We start from the raw sequence: 19,185 nt of genomic DNA on the forward strand, positions 1-19,185 counted from the left end.
CTTTTCATAACAGTGCCATCCAGTTTTGATCTGTGTGTGTGTGTGTGTGTGTGTGAGAGAGAGAGAGAGAGAGAGAGAGAGAGATTTCAACAGAGTTGACAGCCACTTGCTAAAGATAAAAGGAAGGAGGTGAGGCACCACATCAAGCCAACATTAAAGAAAGCTCAAGAAACCTGGATGATCTTTGCTTAGTGAGTAAGAAACAGGGCAGTAAGTAATTCCTCTCAGTATATTGCACTGTGATGAGAGCCAGCAAGTGAATAATTTGATAGCTGCGGATGCATTGTAATCATTGCTGACTTGTTTTGAGACTCCTGCTTTATTTAATTGGGCCTCCAAAAATTCTCGTAATCTAAAGTATGCCTCCAGAGACTCTATCCCAACTTTGACCTGTAGAGCCCATGGAATATCCAGGCCACGCCCATGCAGGAACAAAATTAATGGCATAAGCTTAGATTAGCCTAGGGAGAGAAAACCTTGGACCCAGGAGCAGACATGCTGGTGAGCAGATTTTCAGCACAGTGTAAGGAAGAACTAACTCCCTAAGGATTAGAACGGGCAGAAAGTGCAACAACCCAACTGAAATACATTCCAGTTCTTTGTGATTTTTCATTACTATAAATAGTTCTGCACTGAACATCTTTGAAATATAGCTTTGTATACTTGCTCAAATACATTTGCAGGATAGATTTCTAGGAGGAGGGTGATTCTGTTGAAAGTCATAGGCTTTTCGGGGCGCCTGGATGGCTCAGTCGGTTGTGTGTCCGACTTTGGCTCAGGCCCTGATGAGTTCGAGTCCTGCATTGGGCTCTGTACTGACAGCTCAGAGCCTGGAGCCTGCTTCGGATTCTGTGTCTCCATCTCTCTCTCTGCCCCTCCCCCACTCATGCTGTCTCTCTCTGTCTCTCAAAAATAAACATTAAAAAAAGAAAGTCATATGCTTTTCTACTGAATAGGTGCTGCCCAATTGCCTTCCAAAAAGGCTGCACCTGTTTCCCACAGCCTCCAACATATGAATAGTCTTTTCATTGATTAGTAATGTTTCCAAGGTGGTGAACTGTGCTCAGAAATTCAGGCGTGGGAGCAGAAGATAAACAGGAGTGGGAGGGACAGGGAATGTCAGAGACTGAAAGCATACCTGTGAGCATCGAGCAGCAGATGTTGGAGAGATGAATCAGGGAGAGGCCCCTGTCTCCAAGCAACAGGGCACACAGACGGGGATGGAAGTCACAGTGTGACCGTCATTGAGAAGAGAGGTAAAACCAAAATGCTGCAGTGGCCACCAGCATTTTCATCTGTTGCCAGAGCCTGAAGTAGCTAGAGCTGCACATCACATCTGTCTACTGTACATGCCGAGGAAGAAATCAGACCCGCAGTGAGTCTTGGCTAAATTGAATGGCTCAGATATCTTTGCAGCTCGGGAAATACGTTTCACTAAAATACCTAAAATGGTGGGCTCGACTTTGTAAAATTTCTGGAAAGTTTGAAATCTGGAGAAAAGAGAAAAATTGGAAGAAATGTAATTCTTAGTTTTCTAGCTTTTATAGCTACCAAGTTGTTTATTTACATTGTAAAATTTTATTTTCTCATAAAGTGATTGTGTATGGTATTTCAATTTACAGTAGAGTTTATTAATACAGTGTTAAACATCACTAGTTGAACTCATTTTTAAAATGACTTAGGGGTACCTAGGTGTCTCAGTCGGTTGAATGTCTGACTTTGGTTCAGGTCATGATCACACAGTTTGTGAGTTCGAGCCCCGTCAGGCTCTGTGCTGACATCTCAGAGCCTAGAGCCTGCTTTGGATTCTGTGTCTCCCTCTCTCTCTCTGCCCCTTCCCTGCTTGCACTCTGACTCACTCTCTCAAAAATAAACATTAAAAATTTTTTTAATGCTTTAATATTTGCAGTTAAACACTGAGTCTCCAATCCACACTGTGTTTTGCCAATCATGAGAAGGCACAAAACTGGCAGTAGTTGACAGCATTCAAAGAAAATTAATGAAATAGTTAGGTCCAGACTTAGTGTCTGTCCCTGGGAAGCTGGGTGAGTGGGAAGGTGGAAGATGTAGCAGAGGGAGGAAGACTTTCTTCTCAGAAAAGTTGCTGGGGGAAAAGTCACATGAAAGGGGAATTTTCTTCCCTAAATTTTCTGAATATAACCTATTGTTTAATGCGGAAACTACCTAATGAAATATTTTAAAGAATTAATTCAGCATGAGTTGATTTCCAGTAACTTGCAGTGTGAAAATAGGCCCTAAACTCAGCCCATCCTTTTCATCTTGCCAGCCAGGCAGCCAGCCAACCACCCATCCATCCATCATCTGTGCATCCGTGTATCCACTCATCCATAGCTAATAATAACTAACAATTATGGAGTGTTTCCTACGTGCCAGATACTATTCTAAGTACTTTCCATGAATTACCTCAATGTTTGTTTGTTTGTTTGTTTATTTATTTGAGAGAGAGAGAGAAGAGACAGTGAGAGAGAGAGAATCCCAAGCAGGCTCCATGCTTGGCAAGGAGCCTGACATGGGGCTTGATCTCACAACTGTGAGATCATGACCTGAGCCAAAATCAAGAGTTGAGGCTTAACTGACTGAACCACCCAGGAGCCCCTATTACCTCCAACAATCTTTCCAACAATGCTACAAGGCAAGTTCTATCATTATCCCCACTTTAAATTGGAATCTGAGAATTTCCTGAGAAGTTAAATATAGAATTACTATATTAATTACTATACTTAAGTATATACTTATATTAATTATATTTATTATTATTATACTTAATTAATTACTATACTAAAGGAATGTAGTAACTGGGGCACCTGGCTGGCTTAGTAGGTGGAACATGTGACTCTTTTTTTTCCTCCTTAGAATTTATTAAATTCCAGTTAGTTAACCTACAGTGTAATATTAGTTTCAGGTATAGAATTTAGTGATTCATCACTTACATACAACGCCCAGTGCTCATCACAACAAGTGCCCTCCTTGATACCCATTACCTATTTAACCCATCATCTCTGGCTACAACTCTTGATTTCAGGGTTCTGAGTTCAAGCCCCACATTGCATGTGGTACCTACTTAAAAAAAAAAAAAAAGGAATGAACCTTGAAGACTTTCTCCTAAGTAAGAGAAGCCAGACTCAAAAGACCCCATATTGTATTATTCCATTTTCATGAAATACTCAGAAGAAGTAAATCCATGGAGACGGAAAAGAGATTGCTATGGGCTGGAGGGAGATGGGAATGGAGAGATTGCTTAATAGGTTTGGAGGTTTTGTCTGGGATAATGAAAAAGTTCCTAACCTAGATAGTGGTGATGGTTGCATAACATTGTAAATGTACTTAATACCACTGAATTTTATACTTTAAAATGGTTAAAGTGGTAACTTTTTTTAGGTTTACTTATTTATCTTGAGAGAGAGAGAGAGGGAGAGAGAGAGAGTAAGAGAGAGAGAGAGAGAGCATGAGTGGGGGAGGGACAGAGAGAATTCCAAGCAGGTGCCCATTGTCAGCACAGAGCCCAGTGCAGGGCTTGAACTCACAAACCTGAGAGATCATGACCTAAGCTGAAATCAAGAGTCAGATGCTTAACCAACTGAGCCACCTAGGCGCCCCTAAAGTGGTAAATTCTTATGTTATGTCTATATTACCACAATTTAAAGAAATGTAATCTGAGGCTCAGAGAATTCAAGTGACTTACGGAAGTTTACAGTTGATACTGTAGTAGAGCTGTGTTTTAATCCCAGTCATCTGGTTCCATGGGTCATATAAAATATATATATATATAAAATTGATGAAGCACGTGCTGGTGATACACTGTATCTAATCTTTGCAATGACCTTGAAAGTTTTGCATTATTGTTTAGTGTGTGTGTGTGTGTGTGTGTGTGTTGGGGGTAGGTAGATAAAACATACATAACTTAAAATTTACCATTTAGTCATTTTTAAGTATACACTTCATTGGCATTAAGTACATTTACATTGTTGTGAAACTCCTAACACCGTCCATCTCCAGAACTTTATCTTCCCACACTGAAACTTTGTACCCATTAAATCAGACAACTCCCCAGTTTTCTCCCTTCCTCCATGCCCTCGAAACCACCATTCTCCGGTTTCTGGTGCCAGGCCCGTGGCCATTGCCTGGGGTTGCAAAGAAAACTCAGACGAAGCCATTCCCCCAGTCCAGCTCGTATCAAAGCCTGTGTTCCTGTCCTCCAGTGACCTTGGCGCTAGCACCTCGTCACCGAGTCAGAGAAGTCCACTTGCGGGACAAGAGTGGTGTTGAAGCAGGCAGAGGGGATGCCTGTGGCTTGAGGGTGGGAGAAGGTAGTCAGTGAATAAAATATGGTTGAGATGAAAGATGGATGAAAGAAGGTCTGTTAGGAAGACTGAAGATGAGAAGTGGGGACACAACCCTTGCCTGCTTTTTACTTCAGATTATTCTGAGGAAGGAGTACGTGAGATTTGGCGTGGGTATGTGCTTTCAAACACAAAGGGTGCTCCGCCTGCATCTTGGGACTCACATCACTACTTAAGTGGATTTTTAAAGTTAACTTTTTAAATTGTTTTTAATGTTTTATTTATTTCTAGGAGAGAGAGAGAGAGACAGCGTAAGCAGGAGAGGGTCAGAGAGAGAGGGAGTCACAGACTGAAACAGGCTCCAGGCTCTGAGCTGGCAGTCAGCACAGAGCCCAACGTGGGGCTCGAACCCACGAACCGCGAGATCATGACCTAAGCGAAAGTCGGACGCTCAACCGACTAAGCCACCCAGGCGCCCCTCAAGTTAACTTTTTAAAAATATTTATTTTTGAGAGAGAGAGAGAGACGGATTGCAGGTGGGGGAGGGGCAGAGAGAGAGAGAGGGAGAGGGAGACACAAAATCTGAAGCAGGCTCCATCCAGGCTCTGAGCTGTCAGCACAGAGCCTGATTCAGGGCTCGAACTCATGAGCCCCGGGATCATGACCTGAGCCAAGGAAGGACGTTTAACCAACCGAGCCACGTTTAACCAAGGTGCCCTTGAAGCAGATTTGTTTGAAGGGTGTAACTCAGGAGATCAGTTCCAATGGGGGATACAGATGACCAGCTGGTTAGGGGTACAGACTCCAATAAGCTAGGCCACAAAGGGGAGGGGGGAAATAGTACAGTAGTTGAGACTTTAGGATCAAGTCAAGGTGTCTTAGAGATGGCTTTATTTATTTATTTATTTATTTTTAAAAGTTATTTATTTATTTATTTTGAGAAATAGAGAAAGCTTGAGTAGGAGAGGGGCAGAGAGGAGAGGGCAGGAATCCCAAGCAGGCTCCACACTGCCAGCACAGAGCTCTGATTCGAGACTCAAACTCGTGAACTGTGAGATCATGACTTGAGCTGAGGTTGGATGCTTAACTGACAGAGCCACCCAAGCACCTCTTTGTGTGTTTTTTTTTAAATTAAAATAGTAATACAAACTTTGAAAATCAAATATAAACAGAGGCTACCTCTGAAGCTAATAAAAGCTTAAACTTCAGGTCCCTTTCACTTGCATGGCCTCCTTCAAAGGCCAGTATCCACTTTTGCAATTTTTATATTTTGTGGGTTTTTAAAATTTTTCTTAATGTTTTATTTTATATTTGAGACAGAGAGAGCATGGAGGAGGGACAGAGAGAGAGGGAGACACAGAATCTGAAGCAGGCTCCAGGCTCTGAGCTGTCAGCACAGAGCCCGATGCGGGGCTCGAACCCACTAATTGTGAGATCATGACCTGAGCCGAAGTCAGATGCTTAACTGACTGAGCCCTCCAGGTGCCCCACAATTTTTATATTTTATAATTTTAATTTAATTTTATTTTTTTCCAGGGAACCCCTCTCCCCACCCCCAAAATTGTTTACACTTCAGGCTTTGCAAAATCTGGACCCACCCCTGCACAGGAGCCAAAAATCGAGTGAAATCCCACCCACCAAGCAGATACAATCATGGTTAATTCTCCAGATCTCTTCCTGTGTGTGTATCAGTATGTTCCGTTTTACGAAAATTGGATTGTACTCTATGTACTACTTTGCAGTATTATTTTTTTCCCTTCCCCTCCTTTTGACCACAGAAATATTTGAATGATTTAAGTAGTTTAACCAGGAGTAAAAAATAACAGAACCGGGAGAACATGGTTAACCAGGGTGGCTCAGTCGGTTAAGTGCCTGACTCTTGTTTTGGGCTCAGGTCATGATCTCATGTTTTGTGAGTTTAAGCCCCTTGTTGGGCTCTGAGCTGACAGCTTGGAGCCTGCTTGGGATTCTCTCTCTCCCTCTCTCTCTCTGCCCTCTCCCTGCTTGTGCTTTCTCTCTCTCTCTCTCTCTCTTTCTCTTTCTATCTCTCTCTCTCAATAAATAAATAAATAAATAAATAAATAAACATTAAAGGAGATAGCAGAACCAGACCAACAGGGAAAGACAGTACACGGCCCAGGGAGAAGCAAGTATATGGATCAGCCCTCTCTGTTACAGACATGCTGCCTTGGTATCTTATGCACCTGCTTGGTGTCCTCTATCACAGTGTAATGATACAATTATTTGTATGATTTTTATTGACTTCTGCCTCCTCTACTACATTGTCAACCCTTTGGACTAGGGATGATGGCCTGATACATAGTAGGGGTCCATAGATATTTACTGAATAAATGCTTGAATAATTGAATGTTGAGGATTGAGTTTAAGGGAATACTTTTTTTAAATGTTTTATTTATTTCTGAGAGAGAGAGAGAGAGAGACAGCATGAACGGGGGGGCTCAGAGAGAGGGAGACACAGAATCTGAAGCAGGCTCCAGGCTCTGAGCTAGCTGTTAGCACAGAGCTCGATGCAGGGCTCGAACCCACGAACCCGGGAGCTGAAGAAGTCGGACGCTCAACTGACTGAGCCACCCAGGTGCCCTGAGTTTAAGGGAATAATTGTGGAAATTAGGAGGAGCTCAGCCAAGAGCTTTGGATGTCAAAGCATCATTGGGAAGATGTGTTTCAGCAAGGGTACTGACCTTGTGCCGGGAGGAATGGCCTTCCTAACTCAAGGGTACTACAGAATGGGCAGTGCTGGTATTTTAGAAAAGAAACTGGTAATTTAGAGAAGATGTAGGTTTGATTCTTTTTTGGGAAGCAGAATGGGCAGCTCAGTTTTTTATCTAGAAACAGGACTACAGATCCCCACCTCTTGGGGTTATTGTGGAAGTCCAACGAGTCAATAGATGTGAAAGCCCCTAGTATAGTGCCTGATACACAGTAGATGCTCAATAAATCATTTTTGTTTCTGAGTCAGAAATCTGAGACCTGTGTTTGGCCTGGGAGTAGAAGCAAGATGAAACTAAAATGGGAAAGGCAGAGCGCCCGGGTGGCTCAGTCGGTTAAGCGTCCGACTTTGGCTCAGGTCATGATCTCGTGGTTCGTGGGTTTGAGCCCTGCATCAGGCTCTGTGCTGACAGCTAGCTCAGAACCTGGAGCCTGCTTCAGATTCTGTGTCTCCCTCTCTCTCTGACCCTCCCCTGCTCGCTCTCTCTCTCTCTCTCAAAAATAAATAAAAACATTAAAAAAATTTAAATGGGAAAGGGGACCATTCACTTTAGCTGGAGGAGACTGGGTTCAGTTATGTGGTGTGCATGGTTTGAGCTCTGAGATGCATCACTTCATGGCCATGGCATCTTTTACACTGATGGTTGACTTGACAGTCAGTGGCAGAGGTGAAGGAAGGGTAGAATTTCCCTTTGTTTCCTTTGTTACTTTGTCACAATTACATGCTGGCGATGAGGGTATAGATATTATGAGTATGTGGATACCAGATCTTCAACTGCCTTCTATTAATATACAGGAAAGGCCTAGGAAACCAATGGTTGTACCAGACAGCTCAGGAAAGATCCATGGCCCAAAGACTATAAAGTCATCTATTTTTCCTTGATATTCATATCCCTTTTAGGTGGAGGGAAGACCCAGGACAATGGCTGCTGATCGCGATTTGGAGATGGAGGGCGTGAATCTGAATTTGGATAGAGACATGAAAGGAGAGCTGGAAGAAGAGAAGGAAATGCGAGAGGATGGGGGAGGTAAAGATCCCTTCAAGAATAAAAAGGTCCACAGGGTTGTCTCAAAATGGATGCTTCCTGAAAAGGTCCGAAGAACATACTTGGAGAGAGCTAACTGCCTCCCACCCCCCGTGTTCATCATCTCCATCAGCATTGCCGAGGTGAGTGGGCTGTGTGGTGGTGCTCGTGCGGGTACCACTGGGGAGTTGTGAACATACGGTGGCTTCGATCACATCTAGAGAAGAGAAGAGAGCTTGGTGGTGGCACGTACAGCATACACGGAACTCAACTTCACCCTCCCTGGAGCCTCCTTAGGTCTTTCCTATAATCCCAGTCACTTTCAGCCAAGGGTTGAGTTTTATTTTCCAAGCAAGTCCCCTTTCCAGCTGTGACTACAATTTCAGTGGCTTCGTTTCATTTTAGATGTTGGGCCTTTAGAAACCAAATAATTTTGGGGTCACAAATTGGTTTGATCTCATGAACTGATTGGTTCTATAGGCTATAGGCTGCCTCCACATTTCAGTAGGGAAAAAAGAAGGGATCCTCTAATGATGTGTACTGTGGTAGCAGGTAGTGTTATTTCAGACTCTGATCAAGTAAGCCCTTTTATTTTCCAGAAAAGAGTACAAGGCTCAGAGAGGTGGAATGACTTGCCCAAGGTCACATATGTCCATTGGGCCAGCACTGGGCTTGTCCTGAGCCTTATCGTACCTACCTTTATCTCCTATACCATGATGTCTTATAAAGAAATTGGCAGAGGATGTATGTGTGTGGCGTGTGACTTCAGGGACATTAGGAAGTCTCTAATGGAATCCTCTTTATCCTATTGATGTCTCAACTTCATTATCAAGGTGGTATTAGTCAGAGTTCTTTAGAGAAACACAGGTAATAGGGTGTGTACACATGCAAACACACACACACACACACACACACACACACACACTATCAGTCTATTCATCCATCCATCCATCCATCCAACTCTACATAGATATTGAGAGAGAAATGGATTGATTTTAAGGAATTGGCTCATGTAATTGTAGAAGCTTGGCAAGTTCAAAATTTAGGGTAGGCTGGCAGACTGGAGACCTATGGGGATAAGAGGTGTAGCTGGAGTTCAAAGGCAATCATACTTTCCCTCAAAGTCAGAATTTTCTTTCCCTCAGAGGAGATCAGTCTGTTCTATTAAGGCTTTAAATTGATTTGTTGAGGCACCACATTATGGAGGGTAATCTGCTTTACTCAGAGTCTATTGATTTTAGCATTGATCTCATCTAAAACATATCATCACAGTAACATCCAGAATGATGTTTGATCAAATATCTGGGTATCATGGCCTAAAGCCAAACTGACGCATGTAATGAACTGTCACAGGGACCTAGCCTCTTGTGGGTCAGATAAAGAAAAGGCTAATGTGTCAACATTCCTGGCGCACTCTATCATGTTATCTTTCCAGCCTATGGATTGGCTGGCCTGCCCACGGTCCAATCACGTGTGTGAGTGCTAGGGGGCGGGGGGAATTGGGGCATAATGGGATAAGGCCACATCATACAAAACATGACTGTTGTAGTCAGTGCTGTGGAGAGGGTAGTTTTCCAAGGAAGGGTCATAGAGCAGGTGCTAAGATACCTGTCTCGGGGCGCCTGGGTGGCTTAGTCGGTTAAGCGTCCGACTTCCGCTTAGGTCATGATCTCGCGGTTCGTGGGTTCGAGCCCCGCGTCGGGCTCTGTGCTGACTGCCAGCTCAGAGCCTGGAGCCTGTTTCGGTCTGTGACTCCCTCTCTCTCTGACCCTCCCCTGCTCACGCTGTCTCTCTCTCTCTCTCTCCTAGAAATAAATAAAACATTAAAAAAAAAAGATACCTGTCTCTCTCAGAGAGATGTTTCTCTTTTAAAAACATTTATTTATTTATTTATTTATTTATTTATTTATTTATAAGTAATCTCTATACCCAATATGAGGCTTGAACTTAGAACCCTGAGATCAAGAGTCACACACTCTACTGACTGAACCAGCCAGGTGCTCTGAAAGATCAGTTTTTTTAAAAATGTTTATTTATTTATTTTGAGAATGAGAATGAGTGAAAGAGAGAGAGAGGGAGTAAGTGAAGGAGGGGCGGTGAGAGAGGGAGAGAATCCCAAACAGGCTCCAAGCTGTCAGCGCAGAGCCCTACATGGGGCTTGTCCCACAACCGTGAGATCATGACCTGAGCTGAAATCAAGAGTTAGACGTGCAACTGACTGAGGCACCCAGGTGCTCCAAGATCAGGTTTTTAAATAAAAGCTTTATGTTTTATTTTTTAATTTTAAATTTTTTTTATTTTAGAGAGGGAGAGAGCACGAGCAGGGGAGACAGGCAGAGGGAGACAGAGAGAATTTCAAGTAGGTTCCATGCAGATGTGGGGCTCGATCCCACAACCCTGGGATCATGACCTGAGCTGAAATTAAGAGTTGGATGCTCAACTGACTGAGCCACCCAGGTGCCCCTTAAATAAAAGTATTTATTTATTTATTTATTTTTAAATATTTTTTTTAATGTTTATTTTTTGAGAGAGAGAGAATGTGAGCAGAGAAGGGGCAGAGAGAGAGAGAGAGACAGAAAGAGACAGAGAGAGAGAGAGACAGACAGAGGATCCAAAGCAGGCTCTGCATGGAGAGTGGAGAGCCTGATGCAGGGCTCGAACTCACAAACTGAGAGATCATGACCTGAGCCAAAGCTGGACACTTAACTGGCTGAGCCATCCAGGCGCCCCTTAATATTTATTTTTACAAACTTGCCCATTAATGTCCTCTTTCTGTCCCTTCTGTATCCTGCAACCCAGAGTTCTCACACTCAGTTGTCCTGTCCCCACAATGTCCTCTAATCTGCGACAGTTTCTCAGGCTGTCTTTGTTTTCATGACTCTGATAGTCTTGAGGAGAATAGGGCAGGTTTCTGTAGATTATCCCCAATGTGGACTTGTCTGATGATTGGATAGTTATGATGCCTGTCTCATCATATCACATCAGAAAGTAGGGGACATCCACATGTTGTCCCTGGTGACATGAGCCTTCATCCTTTGGTTAAGGTTGTGTTTGCCAGGCTTCTCTGCTGTAAAGTTTCTATTGTTCCCTTTCCTTCTTCTATTCTTTGGAAGCCAGCAGTGACTGAATATTACCGTGTAAATGACAGACTAAATGGGAATGAAAAGATGAGGGCAGAGGGTATTTAAGGGGGTAGGGAGGGCTCAGAAAGCATCTTCTTTATATTTGGTGTAGGGCTGCTCCTACTCACTGGAGGAAGTAGGCTGTGACCACAGTTACATGGGCAGATATGCAGCAGGGAAATTTAATTCCTGAGCACGTGCTATGGAATGGCCCACTTGAGAGCTAATCATTTGAAACCAAGGTAGTGCCCGTGGGCTTAAATGGGGCCACTCTCTGCAGAAGTTGGTTAACATTCATGTCTGCCCCTCCCTGTCAGCTGGCAGTGTTTATTTACTATGCTGTGTGGAAGCCTCAGAAACAGTGGATCACCCTGGACACAGGCATCCTGGAGAGCCCCTTTATCTACAGTCCTGAGAAGAGGGAGGAAGCCTGGAGGTTCATCTCCTATATGCTGGTACATGCTGGGTAAGGAATGATATTAAGTCGCTGATGGAGGAGGTGGACTGTGAGTACCTGTAACCCCCAACATTTGGTTGGTGCCTTATTATTATTATTATTATTTAATTTTTTTATTGTTTATTTTTGAGAGTGGTAGAGACAGCGCAAACAGGGGAGGGGCAGAGAGAGAGGGAGACACAGGATCCGAAACAGGTTCCAGGCTCTGAGCTGTCAGCACAGAGCCCTGTGCGGGGCTCGAACTCACAAGCCATGAGATCATGAGCTGAGCTGAAGTCAGATGCTTAACTGACTGAGCCACCCAGGCGCCCCTGGTTGGTGCTTTATTATTGATAAGGCACTTACATAACCATATCTTGTCTGATCCTCACAGCAACCTTAGGAGGCAGGTATTATTCCTGCTGCTTCATGTACAAGGCTGAGGGGATGTATTGCTTGCTCCACGTCCCATGGCTATGTGGCAGAGTGAGAACCTCACCCCGTTGGTGCTAACTCCAAGTCTAATGTACTTAATGTTGCATATGGCGGCCTAATGCTGGTGATTATATAGGAACAGTAATGAGAAGAGACCCAATCATTACTAAACCACACGTATGTTTTCCTAGTTGTTTGATGTTGTTAAAATGTTCCCTTTAGGATATGAATCATCAGTCCCTCCCTACCCACCCGTGCCACACACGTAAAAAGAATTAATTCATGACCATTTTGCTGAGTGTATGATACTGTTGTCCATCTGCAATAATACAAACAATGGGCATTAGTTTTTGTTTATAGCTTCTTATATACTAGTAGTCTTTTATAACCTTGTTCAGAATCCACAATTCACCATGGCCACTGTAGACAGTGAGGAGCTTGCTGCTGGACCCCACCTCCTCCAGTGAACGCTTGGGGTTTCAGATGAGGCCAACTTCATCTATGATACCTACCCAGCTCTGGACCCTGGAGGATGACTCTGGCCAGTGGCTAAATAGGTATCCATGGCAGGACACAGGGCTCTGAGGTTTGACAAGTCAAGGACAAAATTGCTAACTGCCCAGTTTCCATGGATACTTTCAGTTTGGTCTTCCATTTACCGTGTTCTGAACAAATGTGGTTCTGTACTCAAAGACTTTAAAATTATAAGGGAGAAAAGTCAGTTAAATAGTAATGCAAGGCCATAGAGTATTATAGTGTAGAATAGTTACCTAACATCTCTGTGCCTTATTTTCCACATCTGTAAAGTGGGGTATTACTACCAACCTCATAAGATTGCTGTGATTAAATGAGACAGTGGTTATAATGTAATTTTTGCAGTGCCTGATACATAATACAGCACTCAGAAAGAATTCTCAAGGCTGTGTAGGTCACACACGGGGTTGTATAAGTTAGGAATGCTCTTGGATGGAAGTAATCAAAAATCTAATGGGGTCCTAAACAAATGGAGATTAATTCTTTACCACATAAGAAGCCCAGAGGTATGTGGTTAATTCACCAGTTTAATGAAGCCAAGACACTTGGTTCTGTGCTGGCATCTCTGCTTTTTCCTTGACCTTTCTCTCATGGTTGTAAGTTGGCAGCTGTAGCTTGGTATTAAAAGCAGGAAGGGGAAAGGTAGTACCAGGTATTGGTGACATCCATCTCTTTTGTCAGGAAAGAAGCTCTCTCACTAGTCTCCCATCGGTGCCACTCGTACTTGCATCTCATTAGCCAGAGCCATGGGACACAGCTACCCCTAGCTAAGAGAGGTTGGCAAAGTCAACGTTAGCTCTTCAAGCATCACGAAGGGAGGCAGACAAGTGATAAGGAAATGGACGTGGGATTAGCTACTGTAATAGAAACGGAAAGAAAGAAAGATCGGGATGGGGATGGCTTCACAGGTGACTTGGATTCAAGTTGGACCTGGAAGGGTAGATAAAATTTGGATGAAAAACATTGGTATTTCTATTCCGAGTATATGACAAGATCTCATCTTTATGCCATTTCTACTTGCTACTGAGCGGCAGAGAGAATGCTAAGGGTCATTCTTTGTGTTTTGTTTTTGTTTTTGTTTTGATTGGTCACTTTGTCCTCAACCTGTTCCCAAAGAATAAGATGGGATGGCTTCCTCTGACTTTGTTCAAATTCACAAAGTGCACATATTTCCAAATACTCTTTATATCTGCGCTCTCCATAAGACTCGCGTAACTGTCCTTGCTAGACTCTTTTGTGCTGAATTACATGTTACTTCTCGTATGTCTTTGAAGATGGCTTGGACAGTGATAGTTGTGGCTGGTGCACACGTGGCTGTAAAGTTAAGTAATCTGTTCTGCAGGGTGTGCCCCGAAAGCCTGTTAAGTAAATTATAACCCAAAACACAATCCCTAAAACGAATATGAAAGCTCTTGCACTTTGTGGACGATCCAACACATATTTTTTTTTAACCTTTTTGGTTTAACCCGAAATCTCTTTTAGAAAAAAATAAAGCCTTGTGCTACTAAATTAAGGATTATTGTAATGTGGAAATGTTCCAAAGTACATTCAGAGATTTTCCAGAGATGCTTGTGGGGTTTGATAAGGAAAACAATATGGATTTTATTTAAAAACATTTTTACCGGGGCACCTGGGTGGCTCAGTTGGTTAAGTGTCCGACTTTGGCTCAGGTCATGATCTCATGGTTTGTGAGTTTGAGCCCTGCGTTGGGCTCTGTGCTGACAGCTCAGAGCCTGGAGCCTCCTTCATGTTCTGTGTCTCCCCCTCTCTCTGCCCCTCCCATGCTCATCTTCTGTCTCACTCTCTCAATAATAAATAAAAATGTTAAAAAAATAAAAATATATTTTTTTACCTATTTAAAAACTATAATAAAAACCACCTGTATAGGCAGATGTGTTCTATGTCAAACTGTAGTAATGAGAGATACAAAATTTAGCTAATATTCATACTTTCTTTTTCATTCTGGTGAACTTGTTTTTCAACTTTTTAATGTAGAACTGGGAATAGAGGTTTTTCTTGCCATCTCTGTTTTATTAAAGAATAGCCTAAGATTTCAAGACTGGTTGTTTAAAAACCTATTGAAATTTGGGGCACCTGGCTCGCTCAGTCCATAGAGCACGTTACTCTTGATCTTGAAGTTGAGTTCAAGCCCCATGTTGGGTGTCGAGCCTACTTAAAAAAAAAAAAGATTGAAATTTAAACTCAACATGAGTGAATTAGGATATTCTCAATACCATGTAACCGAAGCTGGGGCTAACATGAGTTGGCAATTGTCATCTAAACCTAAATTCAAGTTATGTTCCCTAAGCTAGCCTCATCACTCTCTGACATTGTCAGTAACTATCATAAAACAGAACCTATAAAATAGATGTATGCTTCTAAAATGTCCTTTTATCTGTTTTGCATATTGAAGCTTTGTGTCGAGATTTTATTTATTTATTTATTTATTTTAAAATGTTTTTATTTATTTCTGAGAGAGAGAGAGAGAGAGACAGCATGAGCAGGGAGGGTCACAGAGAGAGAGAGAGACAGAATCTGAAACAGGCCCCAGGCTCTGAGCTGGCTGACAGCACAAAGCCCGACACGGGGCTTGAACCCACAAACCGTGAGATCATAACCTGAGTCGAAGTTGGACGCTCAACCGACTGAGCCACCCATGTGCCCCTTGAGATTTTATTTTTAAAAAGTCACCTAAAAAAATTAGAGAATGGAATTTGAGTTAAGCAAGCCTGCTAATGTCCTGAAGAAATAACTATGTGGGTTGCTTATAATAATCTGACTCCTGTGTTTGTCTTTGCAGAGTTCAGCACATCCTGGGGAATCTTGTTATGCAGCTCATGCTGGGTATTCCCTTGGAAATGGTCCACAAAGGCCTCCGAGTAGGGCTGGTGTACCTGGCTGGAGTAATTGCAGGTCAGTGTTCTGAGGGTGACACGGAATCCGTGCCTCTTAGGAGGCAATAAGCAAAGCAGAAGTAATAAACATTTTAGTTAAGATTTATTGCACTCTTAGTGTAGTAGGAAATCTGATAAGTGTTAAAAATAAGTTAATTGGGGGCACCTGGCTGGCTCAGACGAAAGAGCATGTGACTCTTGATCTCGGAGTCATGAGTTTGAGCCCCATGTTGAGTGTAGAGATTACTTAAATAAATAAAATAAAAAAAAAAAGAAGTAAGTTAGAGGGTTGCCTGGCTGACTGAGTCAGAGGAGAATGTGACTCTTGATCTCAGGATGGTGAGTAAAGTAAACTTGAAAAAAACGAAAAGAAAGAAGTAAATTAGAATTAAAATATTTGAGATAAGATAAACAGAGGGGCACATGGGTGGCTCAGTCGGTTAAGTGTCTGACTCTTGATTTTGGCTCAGGTCGTCATCTCATGGTTTTGAGATTAAGACCGCATCAGGCCCCACACCGGGTTGCAGATTCTGTCTTAAGATTCTCTCCCTCTTTCTCTGCCTCTGCCCTGCTTGTGAGCTCTCTCACTCAAAAAAAAAAAAAAAAGATGAGCAGACAGAAGTTGTTGTGCCTGTCCTCAGGTATATCAGAGTCAGAGTCAGAGTTTTGTACAGTTGTAAGTTGTGTGTAGTTTGGTGTCCATGTGCATATATTGGGTAGGGACCTACAGCCAGATCATGAAGGCCCACGTTGTGAGACTAGTGGTCTTAGGAAGTAACATGAGCAAATTTCCACTTCAGAGAGACAGCTTGAAAAGAATGTAGAGAAGAACTGGAGGGCCCAAAGCCTCAGTAGGGACTAGCAGCATACGCCAGTGATCTCTGAAACGGGGTGTGCCTTAAGATGATCCATTTTGGTTTAAGCAGAAAATATTAGAATTTCCATCCATCCATTTATTTATTGTAAACAATTTGTTTTCAGTTAAACTTTTTTACATCACAGTTGTAAGAAATAAATACCTAGGGGTCTCATGTATCCTTTAGCCAGTTACCCCCAATGGAAAAGGCTTGCAAATTATAGTAGAGTATCACAGCCAGGAATTCCACATTGATAGAGTCAAGGTGCAGAACTACGTGTTCCTCACTTTGCATTTTTACAGCCATACTCTCTTCTTTCCCACCCCTATACCCTCCTTTGCCCCTGACAACCACTAAACTGTTCTCTATTTCTGTAATCTTCTCACTTCAAGAATGTTGTATAAATAGAATAATACAGTATATCACCTATGCGATTGGCTCTCTTCACACAGCATAATTCTCTGGAGATTCATGTAGGTTGTTGCATACAATAGTTCATTTCTTTTTTGAACAATTAAAAATTTTTTTAAGTTTATTTATTTATTTTGAGAGAGAGAGAGAGAGAGAGAGAGAGAGAAAACAAGTGGAGGAGGGGGAGAGAGAGGGAGAGACAGAATCCCAAGCAGGCTCCTCGCTGATAGTGCAGAGCCAAACATGGGGCTCAAACCCACAAACGGTGAGATCATGACCTGAGCCAACATCAAGAGTCAGAGGCTTAACCAACTGAGCCACCCAGGTGTTCCAACAGATCATTCATTTTTATTGCTGAGTGGTATTCTATGGCATGGATGTACTGCCTCTTGTTTAACCCTTCACTCGTTGGAGACTACTTGGGTCGTTTCCAGTTTGGGGCTATTACAAATAAACCTGTTACAGACCCTTGTGTACAGGTTTTTGTGAACAGAAGTACAGAGTTTTGTGAACGTAGATTTTCATTTTTCTGGGATAAATGCCCAAGAGCACAGTTCTTAGGTTGTATGGTAGTTGCATATTTAGTTTTGAAAGAACTGGCCAAAATGTTTTCCAGAATGGCTGTTTCATTTTACATTCCTCCCCGTATTGTATAAGTAATTCTGTTCCCCACATCCTCACCAGCATTTCGTGTTGTCACCTTTCTTATTTTTAGCTCTGCTCTGTGTAGTGAGATCTCATCTTGGTCTTAATTTGCTTTTCTCCAATGGCTAATGATGAACATCTTTTTGTGTGCTTACCTGCTATCTGTATAACCTCTTTAGCGAAATACCTGTTCATGTCTTTTGCCCATTTCCTAATTAGATTTTTTTTAATCATTGAATTCTAAGAGTTCTTTACATATTCTAGATCCTAGCCCTCTACTGAATATGTAGTTTACAGGTATATATTTCTCAGAGTGTGTTTGTCTTTGCCTTGTTTTAACAGTCTTTCATAGAGCTGAAGTTTTTAATTTTGATGAAGTTCGATTTATCAATTTTTCCTTTATGAATCATGCTTTTGGTCATATCTGAGAATTCTTCACTGGGCCCTAGGTCCTGAAGATTTTCCATTATCTTCTAAAGTTATAGTTTTACATTTTACATTGATACATGTGATCCATTTTTGAGTTGGCTAAGTTTTGTATAAGATGTGAGGTTTAGATTGAGGTTCTTTTTTTTTTTTTGGATATCCAATTATTTCACAACAATCTATTGGAAAATTCTACTTCCTTCATTGAATATTTTTGCACCTTGGTCAAAAATCAGTTGGCTGTATTGGTGGGGACTCTTTCTGGGTTTCCTGTTTCTTCCATTGACCAATTTGTTATCCCTCCATCAATACCATGTAGTCCATACCACTGTAGCTATATAAGGAGTCTTGAAATCAGTTAGAGAGTTTCCTTTAATCTTTTGCTCATTTTATTTTATTTAAACTTTTTAAATGTTTACTTAGTTTTGAGAGAGAGACTGACAGAGTGTGAGTGGAGGAGGAGCAGAAAGAGAGGGAGACACAGAATCCAAAGCAGGCTCCAGGCTCTGAGCTGTCAGCATAGAGCCCGATGAGGCGCTTGAACCCATGAACTGTGAGATCATGACCTGAGCCAAAGCTGGATGCTCAGCTGACTGAGCCACACAGGTACCCCTCTTTTGCTCATTTTAAAGGCTATGCATGTTTCTTTCACAAAAAGATGAGTGTCTAATTTGCTGACTTTTTACCCCCTATGGTAACAAAAGTCTTTCAGTAGGATGCTACTTAACAGATGTTGTTGAAAAAGCAAACACAAAATGTGTTCCTTTAAGGACATAATAGCTTTTTTCACACAAGGAGGGAGAATGTAACTGCTTTTCCAAAAACACTCATGCTTTGAAAGGGCATTTTGAAAACTGATAATTGGAAATCATTTTCTCCTTGTGTGATTTTGCTGCTGGGAATGTGCAACAAGTCTTAGAAATTCACACTTAAAGGGACGCCTGGGTGGCTCAGTCGGTTAGGCATCTGACTTCAGTTCCAATTGTGGTCTCACAGTTTGTGAATTTGAGCCCTGTGTCGGGCTCTGTGCTGACAGCTCAGAGCCTGGAGCCTGCTTCAGATTCTGTCTCCCTCACTCTCTGCCCTCCCCCACTCATGCTTCATCTTTCTCTGTCCAAAAAGTGAATAAACATTTAAAAAGGGGGGAAACAATTTCCTAATTTGTTTTAAGTTTTCTTAGTTAAGAGTTTTAGTGGGTTTTAAACATATTTCACAACACTTCGTTTCTTTCATTTAGTTTTTTTTTTTTTTAAATTTTTTTTTTAATGTTTTTTTTTTTTAATTTATTTCTAGGAGAGAGAGAGACAGCGTGAGCAGGGGAGGGTCAGAGAGAGAGGGAGTCACAGACTGAAACAGGCTCCAGGCTCTG

General features: G+C 42.2%; 1 protein-coding gene across 8 annotated transcripts in view; it reads left to right on the forward strand.

The window, feature by feature from the left end:
• RHBDL2 (rhomboid like 2) overlaps window positions 1-19,185 on the forward strand; it is a 51,103-nt gene that overhangs the window by 15,366 nt on the left and 16,552 nt on the right. For 7 of the 8 annotated variants that reach the window (XM_039244447.1, XM_039244442.1, XM_039244448.1 and 4 more), the window contains 3 exons: window positions 7,933-8,199; window positions 11,496-11,644; window positions 15,384-15,496. In XM_039244447.1, the coding sequence (XP_039100378.1) occupies window positions 7,954-8,199; window positions 11,496-11,644; window positions 15,384-15,496 (508 nt within the window). In that variant the 5' untranslated portion in view covers window positions 7,933-7,953. Of the gene's footprint in view, window positions 1-5,919; window positions 5,983-7,932; window positions 8,200-11,495; window positions 11,645-15,383; window positions 15,497-19,185 lie in introns of those variants that run through there. The other variant, XM_039244444.1, reaches the window with a different exon arrangement.

Source organism: Hyaena hyaena, unplaced genomic scaffold (genome assembly GCF_003009895.1).
Source record: "Hyaena hyaena isolate Hyena2069 unplaced genomic scaffold, ASM300989v1 scaffold_237, whole genome shotgun sequence".
Classification (NCBI taxonomy): domain Eukaryota; kingdom Metazoa; phylum Chordata; class Mammalia; order Carnivora; family Hyaenidae; genus Hyaena; species Hyaena hyaena.